This window comes from Capra hircus, chromosome 25 (assembly GCF_001704415.2).
Source record: "Capra hircus breed San Clemente chromosome 25, ASM170441v1, whole genome shotgun sequence".
In the NCBI taxonomy this organism is placed as follows: Eukaryota; Metazoa; Chordata; class Mammalia; order Artiodactyla; family Bovidae; genus Capra; species Capra hircus.
This window is the reverse complement of record NC_030832.1, coordinates 14,443,449-14,467,599: the sequence shown is the minus strand read 5'-3', so window position 1 is coordinate 14,467,599 and position 24,151 is coordinate 14,443,449. Positions and strand designations below refer to the sequence as shown.

The 24,151-nt window shown below is 49.9% G+C and overlaps 1 protein-coding gene across 1 annotated transcript in view; it reads right to left on the bottom strand.

Annotated features, from left to right (window-relative positions):
* LOC102178324 (nodal modulator 1) overlaps positions 560 to 24,151 on the bottom strand; it is a 56,585-nt gene continuing 32,993 nt past the window's right edge. The window contains exons 17-31 of the mRNA XM_005697968.3: positions 22,207 to 22,270; positions 21,548 to 21,643; positions 18,171 to 18,389; positions 17,986 to 18,068; positions 17,000 to 17,159; positions 16,515 to 16,641; positions 14,875 to 14,988; positions 13,876 to 14,003; positions 12,815 to 12,956; positions 8,063 to 8,146; positions 6,779 to 6,889; positions 5,720 to 5,821; positions 4,126 to 4,245; positions 1,614 to 1,706; positions 560 to 1,134 (exon numbers count right to left, since the gene is read on the bottom strand). Coding sequence (XP_005698025.2) covers positions 1,003 to 1,134; positions 1,614 to 1,706; positions 4,126 to 4,245; positions 5,720 to 5,821; positions 6,779 to 6,889; positions 8,063 to 8,146; positions 12,815 to 12,956; positions 13,876 to 14,003; positions 14,875 to 14,988; positions 16,515 to 16,641; positions 17,000 to 17,159; positions 17,986 to 18,068; positions 18,171 to 18,389; positions 21,548 to 21,643; positions 22,207 to 22,270 — 1,775 coding nt within the window. The 3' untranslated portion in view covers positions 560 to 1,002. The remainder of the gene's footprint in view (positions 1,135 to 1,613; positions 1,707 to 4,125; positions 4,246 to 5,719; positions 5,822 to 6,778; positions 6,890 to 8,062; positions 8,147 to 12,814; positions 12,957 to 13,875; positions 14,004 to 14,874; positions 14,989 to 16,514; positions 16,642 to 16,999; positions 17,160 to 17,985; positions 18,069 to 18,170; positions 18,390 to 21,547; positions 21,644 to 22,206; positions 22,271 to 24,151) is intronic.

Genomic DNA, 24,151 nt, shown 5'->3' with positions numbered 1-24,151 from the left:
CTGTCTGCTCTGCTCGTCTCACAGCCCCGGTGCCCGTCACACGTGGGGCTCAATAAGCATTGGATGGCTGGATGTCGCTGCTTCCTACCTAACTCAATCACTTCCCGTGAGAATGAAATTAATACTGTTCAAATGCTGAGAATCCCTGTGGATCCCTTATGCAAACTGGCAGCCTTCAGGCTCCACACAGCCTACATTTTCCTTCACCAGAAGTTACAAACTGAATTTGTCGCTAACATTTAAAACTTGGAAGAGTTCACAGAAATCTTAGTTTTTCCGGCTTCTCTAGAGACGTGAACGCGTGATTCCGTAGCACAGTGCGGGGCGCCTCTCGGACTCCTTCAGACAAGGCAGGGCTCTTCACACCGTCACCCCCCCCAACCAAGGCAGGGCTCTTCACGCCATCATCCCCCACCACCTCTCCCGTTTTCCTATCATTGAGGCCAAAAGCCAGCTGCCGCGTGTCATCTCAGCTTCACTCAGGACCCACATGTCCCTCCAGGCAGCTCGATCGTGATCTCAGCATTAGGCCAGGGTCCTCCAAGGACTGCACCCAAGATGAGCTACAACACAAACAAGTGGGCCATTTTATTGACTTTTTACCACACAACACACCCTCTTAGGAGTGCACACAGGCTGTGAGGTTTCCAGCAGGGACCTCAGATGCACAGGGATATTAAGGGGAGGGTCAGTCCAACAGGAGCTTGATTTGGGAGTCAAGACACCCATTTACTGGAATTCCTTTTGCAAATGAAGCTGGAAGACTCAGGATAACATTCGCACACCACCAGCACAGCTTAAACACTTCTTTGACAAAAATAAAAATAATAAATTATCTTCGACTCAGAAAATCAATTGTGCTCTGCAGAATGACAGGAGGGTTCCTTCACGGTGTCACATTGGGGCCAGGGAGGAGAGGCTGAAGGGTGGCTGCGCCCGCGGAGCTGATGGCAAGAGTCACGTGCGTCCTCCACACCAGGGGCCTGTTCCGAGGGAGATCCCTCACGTCCGCCTTGTCTTCTGTTTCTTGGCTTGTCTCTTTGCGTCTTCCGGGCCGCTGTTGTCAGAGGCCGTCTGGCCAAGGGCTCGGACTCCCTGCAGGCGGCTTGTCAGCTGCAGCAGCAAGGGGATGAGCTGGGAAGAAAGAAGGTATGAGAGAGGGGGGCTCCAGGAGACTTCTGTCCAGCGGGACACCAAAGTCCCCACCCCTGGCCTGCCCCAGCCCATCCCCGCCGCTCTGTGCTCTCAGCCCAGCCGAGCGCAGAGAGGGTCACCAGAGACCCAGAAGTACTTCAGGGTTAAGGGGTAGGAGGGATACAAGAGACTTCTAGCCTTGGAAGGAGGCCTTGGCATTGGTCTTGGGAAGATTCCCTGGCGAAGGAAATAGCAGTCCACTCCATAATTCTTGCCTGGGAAAAACTCCATGGATAGAAGAGCCTGGTGGGCTACAGTCCATAGGGTTGCAAGAGTCCGACTGGACCCAGCTATTAAACCATTGTCATGAAACACGGTCACCTCTGTAACAATGCCCATTCCTCCCCGGCCATGTCCCAGCTGTGAGGGATCCGCCCCCCACTCGCACGCCTGCTGCCCTGAGGGCTCAGGCCCCCTACCTTGTCGTGGTTGTAGCCGGCCAGCAGGACGAGCAGCGTCAGGGGCAGGGCGATGTATGATCCCTGGGCGATGTCCTGCTCGGGCAGTTTCCTCTGCGAACACCCAGAGCACCGTCACCCCAGACCAGCTCTCTGCCAGCACCCCATCCACAGCCCAGTCCTGCCCGGCCTCCTCAAGACCCCTAGCACCCACGTGACCCAGACACTCAGTACCCAAAAGAAGTAACTGGAGCGACACAACTAAATCCCAAGTGAATCCTCTGCCGCACAAACTCCCCTCGCTTGCTCTCTGAAGCTCAGGAATAACCAGGTTCCAAGAACAAGGTGCTCCTCACCCCCGGACCCTTCACTGTCTACACTGAGGAGACGAAGAGCTGTGGGCGGCAGGGGACCCTGTGGTTGAAATGTATGAGGGCCTCATTTTGCTGAGCCCCGGCCGCATCCAGGGACTCTTTCCTCTAAGGAGGCATCGAGAACCCACTGTTCCAGACTCAGGGACACCATGAGCATCAAGGAAGTGCCAGTGAGGCGGTGAAGCAGTGCTGGGGACCTGGGGCCGCTCACCCTTCCTTCCAGGGGAGGCCAGGCTGTCAGCTGGGCCAGTGAGAACAGAACACAGTTCCCAGCCTCCCTCGCAGCCAGGTGGGGCCCCGGGGTCAACTCTGGCCACAGAACAGGAAGAGAAGTGACAAGTGCCACACCCAGGCTGTACCCTGGGTGTGCCCTTCCTCCTTGCTGACTGGACAGCCTCCAGCCAACTGTGCCATTCCAGGAAGGGCGATGTGCTGGAGGACAGCAGAGCCACGGAGAGGAGGAGCCCGACACCCAGGAGCTTCCGCACGACCCCTGGAAGGTCAACATAAGACCTTCCCTCCTGCTGAAGCCCTGAAGTGCTGGGTCTCTGTAATAGCAAATGAACCTATATCCCAACTAACTCACTCCACCTCGACAATGGAAACAAATAAAGCACTTTCAGATGATGATAAAACAGGTTAACAAGCCATAGCGCTGTTCTCAAGGTACAGCCCGGGAGCCTCTTTCAGATTTGCACAGTCCAACCTGCTCTCATTATACTGTGAACATACGACATGCCAGTCTCTCTCTCATGCACCTACAACGGGGCAGGGGACGTTCCCAAGGCTGCAGCACGACAACGTCCTCACTCTGACAGGTAACGGGATGTGTGGCCTGTGGATGCTTGTGTTTCCCACATGTCTCAGGTTTCACTTCTAATATGATAAATACACATATAACCCACACAAACCAAAGGTCTTTGAGATTCGTAACGAATTTTAACAGTGTAAAGAGGTCCCAAGATCAAAGCATCTGCGGACACGCAGGAAGGAGAAGGACCATAGGGCCTCTGACCCGAGACGACAGCCGGAGCGAGATGCTCCCTTAATAAACAGAAGAATAGCGGCAGGATCCCTAACTATCTGCCCCCACATTTTTTGACTTCTTAGATCCCAAACCAGTTTCCATCAAAGTGAATCCTAAAGAGCAAGTTGGAGTCAGTGGGGAGAGGCAGAGCAACTGTGAGGCGAAGCTTTGAGGACCGCAGTCCAGGCTGCAGGCCGGGTCTTCCCATGTGGCCTTGGGCAGTCTTGTTAAGACTCAGTTGACTCAACTAAAAAATGGCGATAATATGAACAGCACCTACTGTGGGGAATGACGAGGTGTGTGGAGTGGTTAGCCGCGCGTGAAACACTGGGGGACGCGTGAGGAACGTGGTTGTCGGAACTGACATTCAGCACGGGATGCAGTGAAGCGCCCTGACGACCCTCGTAAGCGTATGGTGCTGAGCCACCCGGCCGGCGGCTGGGACGTGAGAACCTGGCTCTGCTGAGCACCCGGCTCTGCCGAGCACCCCCAGGTAAGTCACTCAGTCTTTCTGAGCCACCAGAAGGGTGCAAGAGAGGCACCTCCCCACGAAGGATTGGGATGAGGACCCACCAGGCCTTCCCTCCCCTGGCACGTGGCTCCGCTCCCACAGTCTCAGAAGTGGGGCCACACTCCTGGCGGCAGGGACGAGGCCTGATCGCTTGGGCCCCACCAGGCAGCACCTCCATGCTGCCTGGGCTGCCCACGTGCTCCCCAGAGCCGGGAGGTGCCCGGCGGACGTCCAGGCTGCAGCCCTAGTGCCCTCCGCAGAGGCACTGCTCCTCCCTGGGGTTGCATGTGCCTCCACACGGAGACAAACAGTTCCCGCCGTGCTTGTCTCTGTCACTTCCTCAGTCTCTGCTGAGGTGAACGAGACAAGTGCTTCCTCCTGGGGTCAGAGGAGGAACCCTCTACTCAGGGTAAGACCGTGGAGGCCAAGTCACTGAGCACGAGCTGGAAACCAGCAGAAGGGCCACGTCCAAGTACAGGCTCCCCTACACACGAGCCTCCCGCCTTCTATCTCAGGGACGAGGACTCCACCAGCTTACCACATGGATGGAGGTCTGAAAAGCGCTCAGTGGCACCTTGGGACCACTGCACACTCCACGCCCGGAAGCCCCCTTCTCCTTACCGTGGGGTTGAAGACCAAGGTGATGTGTTTGTGGTAGCCCGCTGCCGTGAAGGACACCTGTGGCAGGACGAAGTCGTACTGGGACCTGGGCAGCGTGGAGTCCAGAAGGACCACGTAATTCTGGGCACAAGGAGGGAGGGGCAGTTTTTACAAAGGGCAGCTGGGGCAAAGCAAATGAACACTAAGTCCTAATGCATGACTGTGATGCAAAGGACCTCGTGCTTCCTTTAGGAACCCCCAAGTTTACACGTCCACGCCTAGGTCACTAACTCACATGTGGCGGCCTCAGCGGGCCAGTCCAGCAGGGTCAGCCGCGCAACCCTGCCATCTCTGAACAGGCGCTTGGAGCCCACAGCTCGTCTTTCTAAGTGTATCAAACCATGGCTGCTACGTGGTCTTTAGAGAATCTGACTTTACGAAACACACACAGTTCTGATGAATGAATTCTGATGAAGGAGACACACGGTTAAACTGAGGAAGACTGTTTTTCATCCAAAACAAGGTTGACTTCCAAGGGACGATTCTCGGCTCATTAGCTGGTGAGTTCTAAGAATGCGGCACCCACTGCAGAGGTCCTGGTCACCGTCACGGGCCTGTGTGCTGAGCCCCAGCCAGGGGCCCAGAGCTGTGAGCACATTAGGCGTATGCTTTCAACCACTTACAAGATCGGGACTATTGCCCCATTTCACAGATGGGGGGAGAGAGGCCCGAAGAAGGGAAGCGTGACATGCCCAGGGTCACTCAGCTGGTAAGGCACCGAGCAGGCTGCGAGCCCTGGGGAGCCTGTGACCACACTGCAGTGCTGCCAGAAGTGGCTCGATTACTACGGGCGCCTGGAGCAGTGCGGGGGAGGCCCCAGACTCTGTCACAACCTGCTTTGTTATTTCACGGCCACTTCACACTGGGAAAGGCCAGAGGATCAGGTGGCAGGAAGCCAGGGGAGGAACCACACAGGCTCACCACTCATGCTCTCAGGCTAAGTCCCCAAAAGGAACCAAGCTCTCTCCAAAGTTTGCTGCCACCGGGGCAGCCACAATAGCTGGCTCTGTGCAATTAGAGCTGATGGCAAACATCCCGTCATCAGTAAGTGATGACGGCCTTGGTTACATAGATCACGGTATTTTCTCTATCATGGTCTCCTGTGCAGTCATTAAATATCATGCCTGAGAAAGGACGGGTGATAAAGTCTTCACTGAAAAGCACACATTACGAGAAAAGGTACACAACAGTCCCAGCTTCATGTTACTAAAACGAAGACACACGTGTTGTTATATTTATACACACATGCACATGCGTCAAAAAAGGTCAAAAGGAAACCTACTGACATGTTAACAGCAGTTGCTTCTGAATGACAGTATTATGTCTGATTTCCACCCCCTTCCCCGATCTCCTGCCATGATGAATGTGTATTATTTTTATAACAGAAAAGGAGCTAATTCTGGGAAAAAAAAAAAAAACCCCTAGAGAGCCCCACCTCCTCTGACTCAACTGTGTCAGCAAGGTGGCAGGAGGGGAAAAAGTGGGAAAACTGAGCTCCTTCAGCGGAAAAGGGGAGTCGTTCTAGCAAAGACAGCGCGGAGAGGAGCGGGCTCACCTGGCCGTCCCTGAGCAGGGGTGGGAAGTGGAAGAAGAGGGACTGGCCCAGGGACACAGTCTGGATCGGGTTGTCGAGGTTGTCGCTTTTGTAAAGCTTCACCTGGAGAGCAGAGACAAAGCAGGGTGTGCTTTTAAAACTCCAACGCGATAAACAACACCGCATTTTCGACACCTTGGGATGGCTTATCTCTTAGGGAGAGGAACTCTGGAAACACCGATCTTTGAAAGGGCAACCGTCCTCCCCGACGGGCCATTCCTAATGCATCTGAGACACCAGCGATGTGACAGTTGTCAAAATGTTTTAAAATTTAAGATTCTGACAACTTACATTAATGCTCAAAAGAGTAAACACCTGTTAGTGCAGTGGTAACATTAAAGAGAACAGCTTCTAACACATCTGTAACATGCCAGGGGCAGGGCAGGCATTTCACGTACATCATCACCAACCCTGACTCCCAAAGGGGCATCACTGTTGTCCCCATGGAGACCCAGAGAGCCTGGTCACCTGATGTCATCACCGCCAGCCTTGTTCATTCAGCGTGTCCCCCACCGTGTACTGTCACCTCAACCCACAGCTGCTCCTTAAACTCCAAACACGTTCCCATTTGGCACTGGGCTCCTGGCCACTTCCAGGAGCAGTTTAGTGTTCTGTTGGTGGCCTTTCTTTCCCTCCAGCCCAGGTTCGCTGCCTGTCCCCACCATCATCTGACTCTGAGTCCACTGCCTGCCACACGCACCTTGCACAGAATTTAGAAAGTGAGCAGGTGCTTTGCACAAAACCATCTCTCTGTTTCAGATCCCAGATCACACTGCTCATTCATGAGGCTTCTGCTGTGATGCTTCTAAAGACACACAAGGCTGGCAAAACTATCATCTGAAACCAGACCACGTTTTTCTCTAGCAGTCATTCCACCAGACACATGCTGGGACTGAAGATTCTTAATCTCAACCTCAACCCTCAGCTAAAGCAAGGGCTAGATAGGCCTGGATATCCTGCTCCCTCCTGTCTCGAAGCCAGAAAGAGCAGAGCACGTTAATCATCAACAGCTGGCCTTACCCACAATGTAGGAAGATACTCGGAGGAAGTGATCACATTTCCACTTAAGTCAAATTGATTTATCTGCCGGAAAACTATGATGTTCACATCATCGATGTCATTATTCCCAACCTGGGAAGAAAGAAAGCAAGCTGGGCCGAGGAAGCTGGAAGAGGGGGGCCTCTGTTCCAGCAGGGGACATCCCTGGAGCTCTATTTCCTAGCGACTTCCCTTTGCATTCAGGGAACAAAGCTTGCTGTTCAAGCAGCCTGAATCTAAGGTCCCAAATTGAGAGGAGACGGGTGACATCTCGCCATGGACATGCTTTTTGACAAAGACAGTACTTTTTTCCTTAAGTTTTAATGACTTATCAACATTTTCAAAAAGAAATTTCATACTAAAAGAGCCAGATTTCCCAGCGGCTCTTGAAAAAGAGAAGGATGTTCTTGCCTGGCAGGAATTGGCAGGAGTCAAGCCCCAGCTCCTCCACACCCCCTGGGGTGGGCATGTGCCCCCATCAGTCACCTTTTCATCTGTGGGGCCGCAGTCCACATGACTGCCTGGGATCCCAATCTGAATCCCCATGGCAGGAAAATATAAAGTAAGATGCAGCCATCACAACCACTTAAAATGCCAAAAGCCATAAAGACATCAAGAAAACTCACTGTCTAGGCCAAAACTCCTGAATGGCCCACCAGCCTCTGGACCCATCGTAATCTTTACCCCTAATGCCACCTAATAAAGCCACCAAAGGCTTCTTGTCTGGCCCCAAATCCTCTGGTCTAGCAAATGAGGCTTATTCCATGGGAAAAAACTTCACTGAAAATGATGCCAGGGACACCTCCTGTAACCTGGAGGGCTGCCTCCTTAGGGATCAGTTAGCCGAGTCATGATCTTACAGATCAAGAGACTTTCCTTGGTGAGAAGAACAAAGTCACCTGAAGATAAGACACGTCAGTGGCCCTGTCACTGATGAAGCCCATGTTCCCTTTATTACCCTCCCTTGATCTAAAATGCTACTTAGGCCTTAAGATCCTCAATTTGTAGAATAATGATCAGAGCTAGCAGGGGAAGTGGGGAAACAACAGCTCGGATTTCTGCTCTGGATGCAAGACAGCGCTGCTGTTCATTAAAAGCCCAAAGACGCTGCTTGTAAAGATGACACTATTCTGAGAGGACCCTTAATTAGGATGTAACGTCCCCCCTACAACAGATGAAAGGCAGCCACAGCCAGAGGAACGCTGAAGGATTTTTGATCAGAGATGCAATCATGCACTGATTCTGCTGAAGAATTCCACATCTTACCACGATGACCCGGTGGTGGGGGAGGGCTCGTTCAATGTGGTCATTGCCTTCTGCCTTGAGCTGAACGTGGTACACACAGCCCGGCTGCAAACAAATGTATGAGTCACTTATCTGGAAAAGGGCTTATCACCTGAGACCTGGTTGGAGCCTGCTCTGCCTGCAGGCCCCCATCCAGTGGACAAGTTTCTGTCCCACCTTGGTTCCCAGGCCTATCACCCTTCTTAAGAGTTCCTTGAAAAAGCACCCTGATGTAGAAACCTTTTTCTGAAGTTTTACAGTTCCTTCAAACTGTATTCAGCTTATTCTACCCAAGGAAAATTAAATGTGGTTTCTGATTTCAAAATTGCAAACAAGATAAGCTTATTCTTACGATAAAATTATTCCCTTTTGCTGTCCATCCCTCCCCTGCACCTGTATGTATGTACTGAGTGGTGTCTGGAATGCCACTCCCAAGGAGTATTATTTCTGGGAAGTGGGATTTGAGATTTTTCCTTTTTTACAACAGATTTCCTCGTTATACATTTTATTCTATTCCTCAAATGTATAGGGACATATGATGTTTACCCAAACAAAACTCACTATTCTAAATGACTTTTTTTTGTTGACACTGCACACATGAAGGATGTACGTTATTTACTCAGATCATTTGTTAGTAGACCGCAGTAAAGACCACAGACTTTGTTCTAAGCCAGCACATTACGACAGTTTCCAACAGAGGGAAATAAACTGCCTTGAAGGGCTTCCCTGGTGGCTCAGTGGTAAAGAATCCACCTGCCAGTGCAAGAGACACGGGTTCAATCCCTGGGTCAGGAAGATCCCCCGGAAAAGGAAACGGCAACCTACTCTAGTATTCTTGCCTGGGAAATCCCATAGAAAAAGGAGCCTGGCCGGCTACAGCCCATGGGGTCACAAAAGAGTCGGACATAATTCGACGACTAAACAACAAGCTACAACAAACTGCCTTGAAGAAATAAAGTTGTTTGTTTTGTACATTGCTATGTGGGCTAGAGGCAACTCTGATAGAGAAAGATATACGAGTTCAAAGGAAAACTTCTCAGAAGGCTGCATATCAGATAAAATTCAGCTTTACGAAAGGCTTTAATAGGCTAGATGAACCCACCATTTGTCAACTTCTGAACTTTTTTTTTCTTACACATTTATTAAAAGAAAAGATCTGCATCTTTCCCCAAAGGGTGACAGATCACTTACACTAGCAGGGCTTAAAGAACTTCTAAAGTGACCAACTTCTGAGCACCAACTGCACACCGAATCTGAGGACACATGAGCATCTGGAGTCGGGGGCCGAGTCCAAAGACGACTGTGTGTATCCCAGAGGGGACAACCCTGAGACTGTAGCTGCTCACTGGTACATTAGCGAGGATAGCATGGCCCGGTTTCCTAAAACCACGTGTACTGTGACCGTCTCTGTGTGTGAGCAGAGCAGCACCTTAAACAACATTCCCTCTATATTAACCATGAGTCCTTCTGGGGGAGTGTAAGGGTGATCTACTTTTTCCCCTTTCAAAATTTTGTCCTTTTCAATATGTTGCTTTGAACTATCTTATAATGAGCATATGGAACCTTTACAAAGACAGTAAAACTATTATTTTTTTAAAAACCAAGAAAAGTCAAATTTATGATCACCAATAGACAAATTAATTCACTTTATAGCTCAGTGAGGACTGGCAGCACTGGGCTTGTTCAAAACAGCTATTAGCAACAGCTATTTGCACCTCAGAAAATGGTAGCAAGGCGTGAAAAAAAGGAGACGGCACTGCTGGAGATGGGGACTGCGGGCACTGCCCCCTCGTTCCCATGCCCAGCAGGGCAGGAGCCCACCCCAACCACCCGGCTCCTCACTCCTGGCCGCTGACTCAGCAGTTCACCTTCAGCCTCTGGCAGCAAGATTCAGGCAGCTTCTCACCCAAAATGCCTCACCAAATACACTGCCCAGAAAGATCAACTGCAGAAATGCATTCTCCTGGGGGTCAAAATCCTGAGGAAATCTTCAACCAGGGCTCTCCAGCCTGCTGTCCCCTAGAAGCCTGGCAAACCAAGTCCAAACCTTTGACAGGAACCATCTAAGGATATTCATTCCTCCAGCATCTGAGGCCTGGCATGTGGAAGGCTCTGGCTGTCACAAGGGGGCGACTCCACACAGCATTGAAAGTGCTAATGAATTAACACCTATTACAAGGAGAAGGGTGTGAGGGATTAATTGAAACATGAATCTATCAAGGTGGAGAAGGAAACTATATTTGGTTTAGTTAAATTAAACGTGTTAAGTTGGTGAGTTTAGAAACACATGTCTGGCATATATACACTACCATGTGTAAGATGGATCACTAATGCGAAGCTGCTATATAGCACAGGGACTGCAGTTCAGGGCTCTGAGATGACCTACAGGGGTGGAATGGGGGTGGCATGGGGGTGGGGTGGGAAAGAGGCTCAAGGGAGGAGGGGATATATGTATGCATAGAGCTGATTCCCGCTGTTGTACAGCAGAAACTAACACGAGATTGTAATGCACCTGTACTCCAATATTAGAAAAAGAAAAAGATGTATGGGTCAGTAAGACTCCGGGGGAATCAACACGGTGATGCAGAATCTGAATTCTTGCAACCGTAAGAGGGAGATGAGCCAGAACACTGTGTCCACCTGAGAAGGCGGCAGACTGAAGGGCACAGACGGCCCCCAGGCCTACCTTCTGCTGTGACTTGGACCGAGGAAAGCTGCACAATCCCCCAAGCTGGCAGTTCTGGTGAGGAACACCTTGGGAAAAGGAGTGGTCTGACCTGGCTTCTAACCATTTGTGGAGTCAGGGCGCCAGGCACCGCTCCATGTGTATTAACTCACTTCATACTGACAGCCAACCTGTAGGGCAGCCATGATCCTCATCCTCACTTTCAGTTCAGTTCAGTTCAGTCGCTCAGTCGTGTCTGACTCTTTGCGACCCCATGAATCACAGCACGCCAGGCCTCCCTGTCCATCACCATCTCCCGGAGTTCACTGAGACTCATGTCCATCGAGTCAGTGATGCCATCCAGCCATCTCATCCTCTGTCGTCCCCTTCTCCTCCTGCCCCTAATCCCTCCCAGCATCAGAGTCTTTTCCAATGAGTCAACTCTTCACATGAGGTGGCCAAAGTATTGGAGTTTCAGCTTTAGCATCATTCCTTCCAAAGAAATCCCAGGGCTGATCTCCTTCAGAATGGACTGGTTGGATCTCCTTGCAGTTCAAGGGACTCTCAAGAGTCTTCTCCGACTTTACAGATGATGAAATGGACACAGAAGGCATGGGACACCTGCCTGAACTCACACAGCTAAGAAGTGACAGAAGCAGGATTCAAACCCAGGCAGAAAGGCAACTAAGGACGCAGTGCCAAAGCCTGCATCTGCATGAACACGTGTGACAGACCCGGATCTGAGGACCCGTCACCTCTCCCGGGGTCCTGGCTGCAGCTGGCCTGGGGACGGGGGACACCCATGCGGCCCACCTGTTCTCTCTGGAACCACTGCCACGAGGAAGGGAAGCAGGCCTGGGGGACAGCAGGGAGCGCCCTGGGGCCCTGGGAACATGTCCCAATGGCAGCGTGACAGCACGCTCCGCTTCCAAGGCTACTCCTCCAGCATCCAAGGCCTTTTCCACGGAAGGGGTTGGCGGCCACAAGGGGGCAACGCCACACACACTGAAAGTGCTAATGAGTTAACATTAGCGGCAGGCAGGGCCTCCCCGAGGACAGAGGAGGTGGAGAAGGGAGCATCGCAGTAAGGCTGGCCAGACCCCAAAGAAAGCCCACCCAGCTAGCCCATGAGAGCAGACATTCTCCAGTCCTCAGCACAGCCCCAGGAGACACGCCCAAGCCTGCCTTCCTGCTTTGGCTTGAACACTCCTCGCTCACCAAGCAACCTCCTGCCCTGACTTCCCAGTATCAGAGTGAGGATGCCTAGACACGAGACATGGTCTTCTTAACTTTGGGAAAGGACAGCATGGCCCCAGTAAAGTGTTAGTTGCTCAGTTGTGTCCAACTCTTTGTGACCCTATGGTTGCACAGCTCCTGTCTGCCCATGGAATTTTCCAGGCACGAATACCAGAGTGGGTAACCAGCCATTCCCTTCTCCAGGGGATCTTCCTGACCCAGGGATCGAACCCCAGTCTCCAGCATTGTGGACAGATTCTTTACTATCTGAGCTACCAGGGAAGCCCCCTTTTTTTTAAATTTAATTAGTGGTCAATATCTAAAAATCAGGAGTTGTCATGTGGAGATATGAATTTCTGACTTCTCTTTTATAAACTCTAATCATCTGGCAACCCTGAGTTATCTCCCCACATGGCTACGAAGAGCTGGAGCTACGTGGCGGTTGCCCCTTCTCATGGGCCAGGACCTAAGATCCACAGTCCACACTGCTCCCGACAGGCACCCAGTCCATTCCAACCTTTCACAGTTGTCTTCGAGCCCCACAGGTATCTGATTTGAGAGGCTGGCCTAAGCTAGACCACCTGTTCTAGGCAAAAGATGTACCAAACACATGGTTTTCTACCTGCATTTTGCCATAAAACTGCAACCCAGTATGTCAGCTACATAAGCGTTGAATATGTCAGTTAAGATAGGGATTGGAAAGTTTCAGAGCCCTATGCCCCCTCTCAACCCTCTTGCCCTCATTCCTAGCAATCTTGGGGGCACCACTGAACCCAGGCACCGCTGAACCCAGTATGAAAAAATCCACTAACGAAACACATCCAAAGGCTCACCAGCAGTCCACGTAACCTGAACTTCCCTTCCTCATCCGTCACGGTGTCTTCTCCATAAATACTGCAGTCGCTCTGGCCCACTGCTTCCACGGCAACACCCTGTTCTGGCTCTCCGTTTAAAGAAGAAACTGTACCATAGCAACTAGACAGACGAGAGAAGAAACGGAACACGACATTCTCGGGGCTTTCTGAGGCACACAAAAGATTCCAGGGACAGTGTCCGGCATTTACCAACAATTTACAGTGCAAAATAGCTCAGTGGAGGACTGTACCCCAAATGACCCAGACAACTCCCTGCCAGCTATGTCGCCTGCAAGTTGAGCCTTCCTGCCAGAGGGCTCAGGCCATTCCTATCATCAATTTCTCTCCTCATACGTTTTAAGGGATGCTCCAGAAAAATTGTAATTTAAAAAGGCTACTTTCTTTCACTCTGCTTTATTGTATTTTTTGTTAAACTTTATTTTAAATAATGAAGCATCCAATAAAATGAAAACAAATCACTTCCCCTTTCATTCTATTTTTATATTCAATTGAAAATGGCCCGTTTTTCTAAACCTGTTCCTTCTGATTAATCAACCTTGAAGTGCTTCTATAAATGTATATAAGTACATATGTGTGTGCCTATAATTATAAATACTTATGTGAATGAACCATCTCTGGATGCACTCAGAAATGCTCGAACACCTAAGGTGGCTGGGAGGCCAGGACAGAAGGGAAACTCCACACTGAATATCTTCTTTTCAACATTTCCAAATTTTGCTCAAGTGAATGCATTTCCTTCTTTCCAAAATCTAACTCATGTTTCAAACGTTTTTTAAAAATAAAAATTTTAGGAACTCAGTAGGTTCTCAGAGGCCAATTTCAAAAGAGGAGCTTTGTGACTGAATCATTCATGGGAGACATTAGGAGAAAAGGCTGGCAGTCAGGAACCTGCGGACTGCGTCTCATGGCTCGTCTTCCAAACAGAACCAGCCTGAAGACTGGGATGGGTTCCGAGAGAAAAGAGTGTGTGAGTGATCCCACTGCCCGGCCCAGGGGAGACGAGAAAGGGGGCAGCCCACCTGTAGGCTGTGCGGTAGCCCGTGATGGTGATCTTCAGGTTCTGCCCCTCCTGCACCTCGATCATCTGCGAGGACGGCTCAAACCGGAATTCCTTCATCATGGGCTTGAAGTAGTACTGGCCAGGGCTCTGCCAAGACACAAGCACGAGCTGAGCCTCTGCTGCAAGTTGAGGGGTGGCATTAGAGGGAGCAGCTCAAGTCATGAAGGAAAGAGGCCAGAATGAGGCCCCAAGAGCCCCAAGGCTTCCCAGACACACAGAGACGGTAACTAACTCTACAGTAAATCATTACAGTGACAGCAATTACCTTTCTAACACCAGCTGTCATTACTGCGCACCTAGAGTACCTCTGCAGGGTAGAAATCTGAAGTTTAGGAATGAAGCAACTGAAGCTCAGAGAGGTCAAGTAACTAGCCTGAGACGACATGGCAAGTAAGTAGCAGAGGGAAGATTCGAAGGTGGGAGTGCTTCACGTCCCAGTCTGGGATCTTTCAGCTACACTTCGGCTACACTTCACTGCCTGTTTGCAGCATCTCTGGGATGGTGACTTTATTCCCAGGGTTGACAAGATGACCAGCTCACATGTCCACCAGTCAGGGCTTCAGACTACATCCTCAGTGGAAAATGGGTGCTGTCCACCCACCACAGGGAGGGTGCTTTGCAGAAGAAGAAACACAAGCTCACCCCCTGAAGGAGACTTGGCATTATAAACAATGAGATCCTCTGGTGAAACAAAGGGACACTTAAGACGGGAGCCGCTGGGGCCAGGGCAATTAATTACATTGTCTCAGTGACAAGTGGGAGACCAGAAAACAAGACGTCTGTGCGGAAGGGAACGTGCATCAGCAGCATTAAGTTCTGCTGGTCCCCAAAGAAATGTGAGGCACTCCACGATGGTTTTCTGTTCTCACGTTGTCAAGCGATACACAAGTCACGGCCGCCGTGTCCTTGCGCGCTCATGGGGGAGCCGGGCAGGCAATGCAGTAGTGGTTCACCTTACCAGGTTTGAGAAGGTCAGGATACCGTTGTCCTGAGTCAGGAGGTTGGAACGGAACACACCACCGCTGAGGGATAAGAGGACCCCAGGGAGGGGCTGGTCGTCTTCGGCTTTTATCTGGGGGTGAGAAAGGAACCCCAGAGCAAGGTTAACTCATACAAACCGCGAAGGTGTCAAGAGGTCATTCTGCACGGCTAGTTTTTCTTTTATTGTCATTCACTGGAGCCCGCGGGGGAGGTCAGAAGGTCTCCCCTCCTCCCCCAGGGTAACCAGTATAAACAATTTGCTTTGCAGCCTTCCAGAACTCTCTGTGCGCACACAAAGAGACAACACCATGGCTACTGTTGATGGATTCCATAAGCGAGTGGGTCGGAGTGGGGTGGAGGAGGGCCCCCAACCCTCTGGCCAAGTCGCCTTCTCTGGCCTCAGCTGTTTCCCCCACTGCCTTTGTCCACCAGTCCCCACCAATCAGCCTCACTGTTCAGAAAAGCTGCATCTCATTCTAAAGCAAGGGTTGGCAAACCATGGCACACAGGCCAGTCTCTGAGTTTTGCGATGGAAAAGAAGGGACGAAGTGAAAGTCCCCAAGTGTGTGTATCTTTGCACAATTAAGTTTTTCTTTTTCCAAACAGTCAATTCCTAGGAGTAGAAATGACTTCGTGGATGTATGCACTTGAAATCCAGAAAGAAACCCCCAAACTGAACTCCAGGGTGGCTATAACCATTTCCAGCTCCTAAATTACCTATGCATGGGAAAACACACACTTGCCAAAAAAAATGGATAGTGTCTTCATTACTACAACTCTAACCCCAAACCCAGAGTTTCTATGGTAACTTCCTTTGCGTTTGCCCAGTCACTATCGAAGTCAAGCGTTTCCCGAGTGATTACGAGTGACCTGGATGACTTCTGCGAATGGCCTTTCATGTCCTTGATTCGCCTTTTCTCTGTTGGCTTGTCTTTTTCTTATTGGTTTTAGGAGACTCTTGTAAACTGGGGTTGTTATTTATGGAACAGATATTTCTCTCCAGTTGGACTATCTTTCCATTTGTTTTAAAAGGCATTCTGCAATGCAGAATTTTAATTTATTAGGTAATGGGATGTTTTTCCTCTTTTGGTCTCGATGTCAACAACATTCAGCCTCAAGGGTCTCCGGACTCACTCTGGCCATCACACAGCATGCTTCTTCCCAAGAAGGAGGGAGGGAAGAGAGAAAGACATCTACTCCACTCTAAGAACATTCTGTGTCCTTTGACAGAGAACAGAGTCAAGGATGAAAGCTTAAAATGCTTCCCAGAAGGTATGCACACAAGCTGAAGTCAACAGATCTCCAAAATTACAAGTGAAAGAAGGCAGAGTAAAAAGAGTACGGCCTGAATAATTCCATTATATAAAATTCTAAGAAATGCAAACTGATCCACAGTGACAGAAGGCAGATCAGAGGGGTGGGGAGGGCCAGGAGAGAGGGGTTTCCAAGGGTGGGAGGAAATCCTGAGGGGTGACAATGTGTCCACTATTTTGACTGTGGTGGTATGCTCATGGGTGTTGTCACGTGTCGAAACTGTCAGATTACACACTTTACGTGCAGTTTATTGTATGATTGTTATACTCCATAAAACTGCTTTTTAAAAGCACACGGTGTTACCTCAAAGCTCACGCCTGCCAAGGCATAAGCCTTAAAGTCGCCTATGGTTCCTTCCACTGCAGTCAGAACGTAGCCCTCCTTCTGCGAGGACACAGTATACTCCAGGTCACTGTGCAAGGGCCCAACACTGAATAAAAGAAAGAAACGCTGGTGATGCCTTGCTTCAAATCCTAGAGGAAGCACCACCTGGCTCCCCAGCTTCCCCCTGGGCTTCCTGACTGAAAATGTGGAAGTGTTAGTTGCTCAGTCGTGTTCCAACTCTTTGCGACCCCATCAACTGTAGCCCGCCAGGTTCCTCTGTTCATGGGATTCTCCAGGCAAGAACACTCCAGGGAAGAGTGGGTTGCCATGCCCTCCTCCAGGGGATCTTCCCAATCCAGGGATCGAACCTAGGTCTCCTGTATTGCAGGTGGATTCTTTACCGTCTGACTCAGCATGGGCTCCCTGACTGGTCCCAACCAACTGGTTCTTAGTCACGGGCTTACCTATAGGCACCTTTGTCATCGGTAAAGACCGTGATCAGGGGTGAACTTGCCCCCTTTTCACTGATGACAATCTCAACTCCTTCCAACTCAGGGTGGATCTGGCCTTCTAGAAACAAGCCTGCTTTCCCTTGGATCTCGATCAGCTTCCCTGGGCAGCTTTCTACAAAGGAAAGAGACAAACAGAGGAAGAGAGTGGGGCTTCCCATTAAAGAAGGGCCTAAAACTGAGATATCCAAAGTTAACTCCAGTGAGGCTTTTGACTATCTCAGAATCCTCAGTAACTACAAGTGGCCCAAGCCTGTCACCATTTATGATCGGCCCTGTTAAACTTTCAGGAATGTTAGCAGGAATAGCCAACAAAGCTGGCTTTCCCCAGCTCCTCTTCCTCAGCCCTCAGTGACCACAAGTGAGGAGAGAAGCCAGTACCACAGGTCAGGGCCTCTGCAGCCAGACCTGAGGACCCAGCATGGAAGGTGGTTCCAGACAGGCTGCCTGCTGGACAGCCATGCCTTTCAACACTCTCCTTCTAAACACACAAATGCTCAGAGTTTACTGAACCCGCGATGCTGGCAAAAGCTGCCTAAACATTCCACCAGCTCCTGGTTATCTGATCCCCAAAAGACCCTTCCATCACCCCAACCCAAAATAAACATCACGAACAGTTCAGATACATGAAGACATTTCAGACGTTTCAACCACGGATGCTGTTGCTTTTTATCTGCCTTCTGGTGTCAACCTGATAACATCAAGGAAAAGTAAGTCCCTTTTCAAAAAGATCCCCAATTCTAACAGTGAGAGTTACGTTTACTGATTTAGACCTCTCACTCATTCACTCACTCATCAAATAGTAACATCTATGCGCCAACGGGGACTGAAGATGCCTTACGAAGATGGCTTCACTATAAAACAGCACAGAACAGAATCCTAAAGGCAGGGAAAAGGACAGTTGTGAAGGTGTGTCATCAGCTAGCTGAGCTGACACTTACCTCCACTGACAGTGGCTTCCATGGAAGGAGGATAAAAGAGCAGTTCTTTAGATGAGGGTGTGACAGTGATTTTCTCTCCGGACCTAAAATAATTAAGACACTTCAATGTGGCTGGCTTGTACCCCTAGAAGGAAGGACATCTGAACAGAAGGACCCTGCAAGGAAAGCCCACCACGGGCGCTTACCGTGCCCAGTAGGAAAAGTCGTAGGAGAAGGGGCCCTGCAACTCGTCCACCATCTCCTGCACAGGGGGCTTGGTCCTCCCCTCGCTGCTGGCCTCTCCGCCGCTCCTTTCCCTCTCCTGCCTGCGGCTCTCGATCTCGGCCAGCTGCTGCTCCCTCCGCAGCTCCTGCACAGACTTCAGGGGGCCGAGGACCAGGGCGGGCTCACTGTCAATGGAAGACCTGGAGGAAAGGAGCAGCCCAGCACACGGAGTCAGGGACCCCTGAGGTCGGTGGAAATCGGACACTTCTGCAAGCAGAGATCCATCAGTTAAAAAGAAACCAAGCACCTCATAAGACCACCAACTGTGGCACAGTCCTCTCCTGTTTGGGATAAACAGTTTAAAAAAAAAAAAAACAGGAAACTGAACTTCTTTGCCATGCGGAAGCATCTGGGAGATCTGGGCTGGGATGAAATATCACTGCCTTTATGATCTGAAGGAAACTGTCAACTTCCCAAAGGATGTGGAGCTCCTTCCACACTACCATCTTCCGTCTTTCTTTCAACCTTATTGAGAATGTGCTCTGCAAGAGAATCGGGCTGGGGAGACTGTACAGGACAGACAGCAGCCGCTAACCTGTGGAATCCACATTCTAGTGAGAAGAGGCAGATGACCAACAGAAAAATGATGTCAGATGATAAGTACAATAAAGAAAACTAAAGCAGCATGGAAAGAGGAGAGAGCTGGGCGGGCAGGGATGGAGGAGGGTGACTATATTCTATTAGGGGCTCAGGAAGGAATGGCAACCCATTCCAGTACTCTTGCCTGGAAAATCCCATGAACGGAGGAGCCTGGTAGGGTACAGTCCATGGGATTGCACAGAGTCGGACATGACTGAGCGACTTCACTTCACTTCTACTAAGATCACTCCGATTTCACATGAACAACACTGCTATGAAGCAACAGCCAAAACACAGAGGTCAGACAGGAAGAACTGGCGGGAGACAACAGTGGGTGAAACCAAAGCACAGAGCCAAGTGCTAAGAAAGCCACGGATGGCGGACGCACAGTCAGTCCTCCGCTTCCACAGGCTCCACGCCTGAGGAGTCAACCAGCCACAGATGGAAAATGTTTGGGGGGAAAATATTCCAGAAAGTTCCAAAAAGCAGAACTTGAATCTGCCCCATGCTGGTAGCTATGTACGTAGCATTTACATTGTATTTACAACTATTTACATAGCATTTACATTGCACTGGATATTCTAAGTAAGATTCTAAGATATTCCAGAGATGATTTAAAGTATATTTAAAGCACAGGGGAAGATGTGCAGCAGGTTATATGCAAAGGGACTCTGCTTTATAAGGGACTTGATCATCTGCAGATTCTTGTAACCACGGGGGGCCCTGGAACCAACTCCCATGGATTGTAGAGCCCAGGATTTGCAGGTGGATCAGCTAGGTATGCAATGCAAGAGAAAAAAAGATTTTGTCAAGGACCAACGAGAAAGACGGAGCTGCCATATGTGAAACAGGGAAGGCTACAGAGGAGATCTGTGGAGGGTGACCACGAGGAGCCCGGTGTGGGATCCGGGAAGTACAAGATCCCCATAAGGGACCCCACCCCTGGCCATGTCCAGCTGCATTTCATGTAACTCTCACCACAAGCCAACAAAACAAAAACTCTTCTGAGGTTACAAAAATAAACTTAATGAAGACCAAACACAATATAACATGGACTCACTACTGGTAAAAATGTGAATTCCTAGTCATACCAGTAATTCACACTTTTCAGGTGGGAAACTACTAAGAGATGTTGCTCCGGCACCACCTGGTCACCCTGGTGAATATGAACCCCAGTAATGAAGTCAGAGACCAACAGCTGCCCCCGCTGTTCTTCCCTCCCTGAGCCCACATGGTCAGCCTGCTGCCACGTCTCACCACTCAGTCCGCCCAATGACTCTCCAATCTGTCCACTGCCCTCCACCCACTGCCATCGTCTGGATGAAGCCCCCATCCTCTCTCAGCCTGTCTCCTAAGGACTCTCTGCCCTCTGCCTTGGTCAACGCCCACTCCTGGGCCTCTTGTATCTGTTCTCTACTCAGCACCCAGAGGGACTTTCTTGAAACAAAGAGCATGATCCATCTACTTGAAATATGTCACAGTATCCAGGGCCAAAGCTAAAACCCTTAACATGGCCTGGGCCCAGCAGCCTACCTCTCCTGCATAGACCCCAACCCCCCAACAAGGTCAAATTCAAAGCACTTAAGTGAAAGTTGCTCAGTCGTGTCTGACTCTTTGAGACGCCCCCACCATGGAGTGTATAGTCCATGGGATTCTCCAGGTTAGAATTCTGGAGTGGCCTTTCCCTTCTCCAGGGCATCTTCCCAACCCAGGAATCAAACCCAGGTCTCCTGCATTGCAGGCAGATTCTTTATCAGCTGAGCCACAAGGGAAGCCCAAGAATACTGGAATGGGTAGCCTCTCCTTTCTCCAGCAGATCTTCCCAACCCAGGAATCAAACCAGGGTCTCCTGCACCGCAGGTGGATTCTTTACCAACTGAGCTATCAGGGAAGCCTGTTCTATGCAAAGCACTTGACACAGCTGCAGTTTTATAGCTCTGGACTACTATCTGCCTCCCTCGTGAGACTGTAAGTTCCACAAGGGCAGGGGCTGTTGCCTATGCCCAGTGCTTTAACACAACACTGAGATGCTCCGTAAATATTTTCTTCACAGATGGATGGGTGGACAGGAGGTATACAGAAAAATGCAGACGTGGCGGGAAAGGCAACTTCAAGTAAGGTAAGTTGGAAGAAAGTTACTCAGATATCCATTCTCTTTGACAAAGGCAGTCATACTGTTAAAACCCCTTCATTTCTTGAGAAAATTAGGGTGTCAGATGCAGCCACCACAGGGCGGAAGTTCCTCTCAAAGGTGGTGCGCAAGCAAACGTGGCCCTCAGCGAGACAGTGCCTTTCACCCTCTTTCTCTCACGACCCTTCTCACACAAGGTGCCATCTCTATTTCCCAAGACTTCGAGAAACGGCCTAAAGAAAAATACGCAAATTTTTTTGAATTTGCTGAAACACCTGAACTACAATGAACAAACCAGAGATTTTTTTTCCCCCTCAGCAGAGACAGGAAGTACAAAGAGCTCAGGCAGAAATTTGAGGCACTGAAACGAGCTGTCGGGAGGCTCTTCCTCATCCACGGTTAATTCCTGAATCATAAAAGGAAAGGAGGGCTGTTGTGAATTTACGGCCATGTCATATAAGAGCGAAGGCCATTTGTATGTATACCTAGAAATAACAAATCAAAAATAGTTTTCAGAGCAGCTCTGAGAGAAGATGGCCTGGCCCCCCACCCTCCCACGCTCGGCCCACCATGGAACACCGGCCTTACTTGATTGTCACGGTCACATCCATCATTTTGTCAGTGGTGATCGTTCCAAGGACGTGGTGGCGAATGGCTGTCAATGTCAAGATACTGGGTGAAGACCTGTAAATCAGAGAGGGGGAAAGAAAACACCATAACACCACCTCGACGTCCTCAAAGGATCACAAACAACGCCCTTTATGGGCGACCTTCCTGACCCTGAAATATACTACGTGAAACTGCTCTTAGCTTGGCATGAGAAAGCTTCTCAAATACATACAAGTGTCTTTAAGGGTAAACTGATTCTCCATTCCCAAACTTTACGTCTCTAATTTCCAGTGAAACCCACAAGCATCTGTAAAAACAGGAAAATGGAGGACTAGAGCTTGAGAAATTCCTATCAGTGAGGCTGGAAGATTCAACAGACATTACGTGCAAGACAGTTCAAAACCACAGGCTTCCGTCCTGGGTTTACAGAATTCTTGGGGAAGAGCTCTATATTTGCTTCCTCAGTTATTTACCCAACTGTCTTAAAATCCTTATCTACAAATTCTTTTCACTCCCTAACCTTACTACTTCCAGAAAACATACAAAAAAAAACTCCCTTGTTCTCAGAAATAACTGTCGCAGAGATCCACGCTCACTCCCCTCCACAGACAGCACAGAGCGGTCAACACCCAGCTTACGTGTCATAGGTGTAGAACGCTTGCTCGAACCGGTGGCAGGAGCGAGGGGTCACCTTGTACACGCCTGCAGCCAGGAAATCAAAAGTCATTTTCAGAGGACAGCATCTATTCCACTGAGCAATTCCAACATCTGGAATCCCAAGGCGGTGCCTCTCTTTCCTAACAGATCACACACAGGATCTGAAAGGCCTTTTCCGCTGCCTACGGACGGCTTCTTACCAATGACCCATCCACTCAAAGGTCTGCTCACCAGGTCAGGATTTTCATTTTCCATCATTTAACAGCTCACAGTAGTTTATTCTGCATAGACCAAGCTAACAGACACATGCACGAGGAGGAACAGGAAGTACATTTCTACTGGGATTCAGACTGAGAATTTCCTACTTAACAGATTCTGTTAAAGATCCAAAAGACAGCTACAGTCTGGACTCCATCCTATAAATATTCCTAAAAGGTGCATGGGGCAGGGAAGTCTCAGAAAACCAAAAAATAACTACAGAAAACACTTCCACGCCATGAGCTCATCAGGCCAACACTCAGATTAAGGGCATATGATGTCGTTTGCCAGAAGAATACAGTTCCAGGAAGGAGCCAAGTGTAATAGCGGATTCTCCCAAATGCTCTTTCACCAGCATTCTGGCCATCCGCCCAGCCCAAACATGAAATTCGTTCAAGTCACTTCTGCGGTTCTCATCACACTGATCAAGCCTCAGTGCAGTTACCTAAAAAGCAAATTGTTAGGTTTCTTCCTTTACTTTCTTTGTTCTTTCACTTGACAAATGTTGGCAGGGCAACACTCGGGCCAGGTGCTGTGTCGAGTGTTGACAGAGTGGGGAACATGCAGAGTCCCTGCCTTCATGGGGCTTGCCATCTACAGAGAGGAAGAGAAGGGTTCCACAGCCACCAGGTGTGATGGGTGCGGTCTGGGGAGGAACTAGGCCTCGTGGGCATGAGCAGCCGAGCTCCCAGCAACACTGGGGCACTAGCCTCCCTGGGGAGGAACATCAGAACCAAGAAGTGGCAGGCGGGCAGGCAGAGCTAGATGAAGGCGGGTGGGGTGGAGGGCGCTGCGGCAGAGCACAGCATCTGAACCACAGGATTGCTGGCTGCCTAACAGCTGCCTTCCTGCCTTCAAACCAGCTCCCGCTTACGCTCAAGTGAAGGCATGCCAGCCTCCAGCAGCAAATCCAGCTGCCCCAGGCTCCCTTGCAGCTAGAAGTGGCCAAGGGACACGGTTCTGGATGATAAGACATAAAGGAAGTTTCCTGGAGGATGTGGCATGGAAAATGTTTGCCCACCACTCCTCTCATCTCCTTGCCTTAGACCTAAGTTTTCTGGAGCAACAGTAGGCTCCTTGAAAACACGAGGCAGAAAATGAAAAAAAACCAAGTGGGGGTTTCCCTAGTGGCTCAGGGGTAAAGAACCCATCTGCCAGTGCAGGAGACAAGGGTCTAAACTCTGGTCCAGAAGGATTCCACATGCCACGGAGCAACTGAGCCCGTTCTGCTGCTGTGTAGTCACTGAACCACAACTATTGAGCCGGCACTTCAGGGCCCAGGAGCTGCAATTACTGAAGCCCAGGTGCCCGAGAGCCCACGCTCAGCAACAAGAGAAACTGCCACAATGAGAAGCCTGCACACTGCACCTAAAGAGTAGCCCCTGCTCACTGCAACTAAAGAAACACCCACAAACTAATGGAGACCAAGCACAAAATACACTTCTTAAAAATTGAAAAAAAAAAAAAAAGCAGTGCATAGTTCATTAGAAAAAAAAGAAAAAGGGAAAGGACTAAAAGAATCACAAAGACACCTACCCTAATACCTACCATCTGAACCCACGCCTGAGCTGTTAGTCTTTGTTTTTTGGGTTTTTTTTTGTTTTTTTTTTTTCATTTTTTGGCCATACTGCATGGCATGCGGGATCTTAGTTCCCCAAACAGGGATCA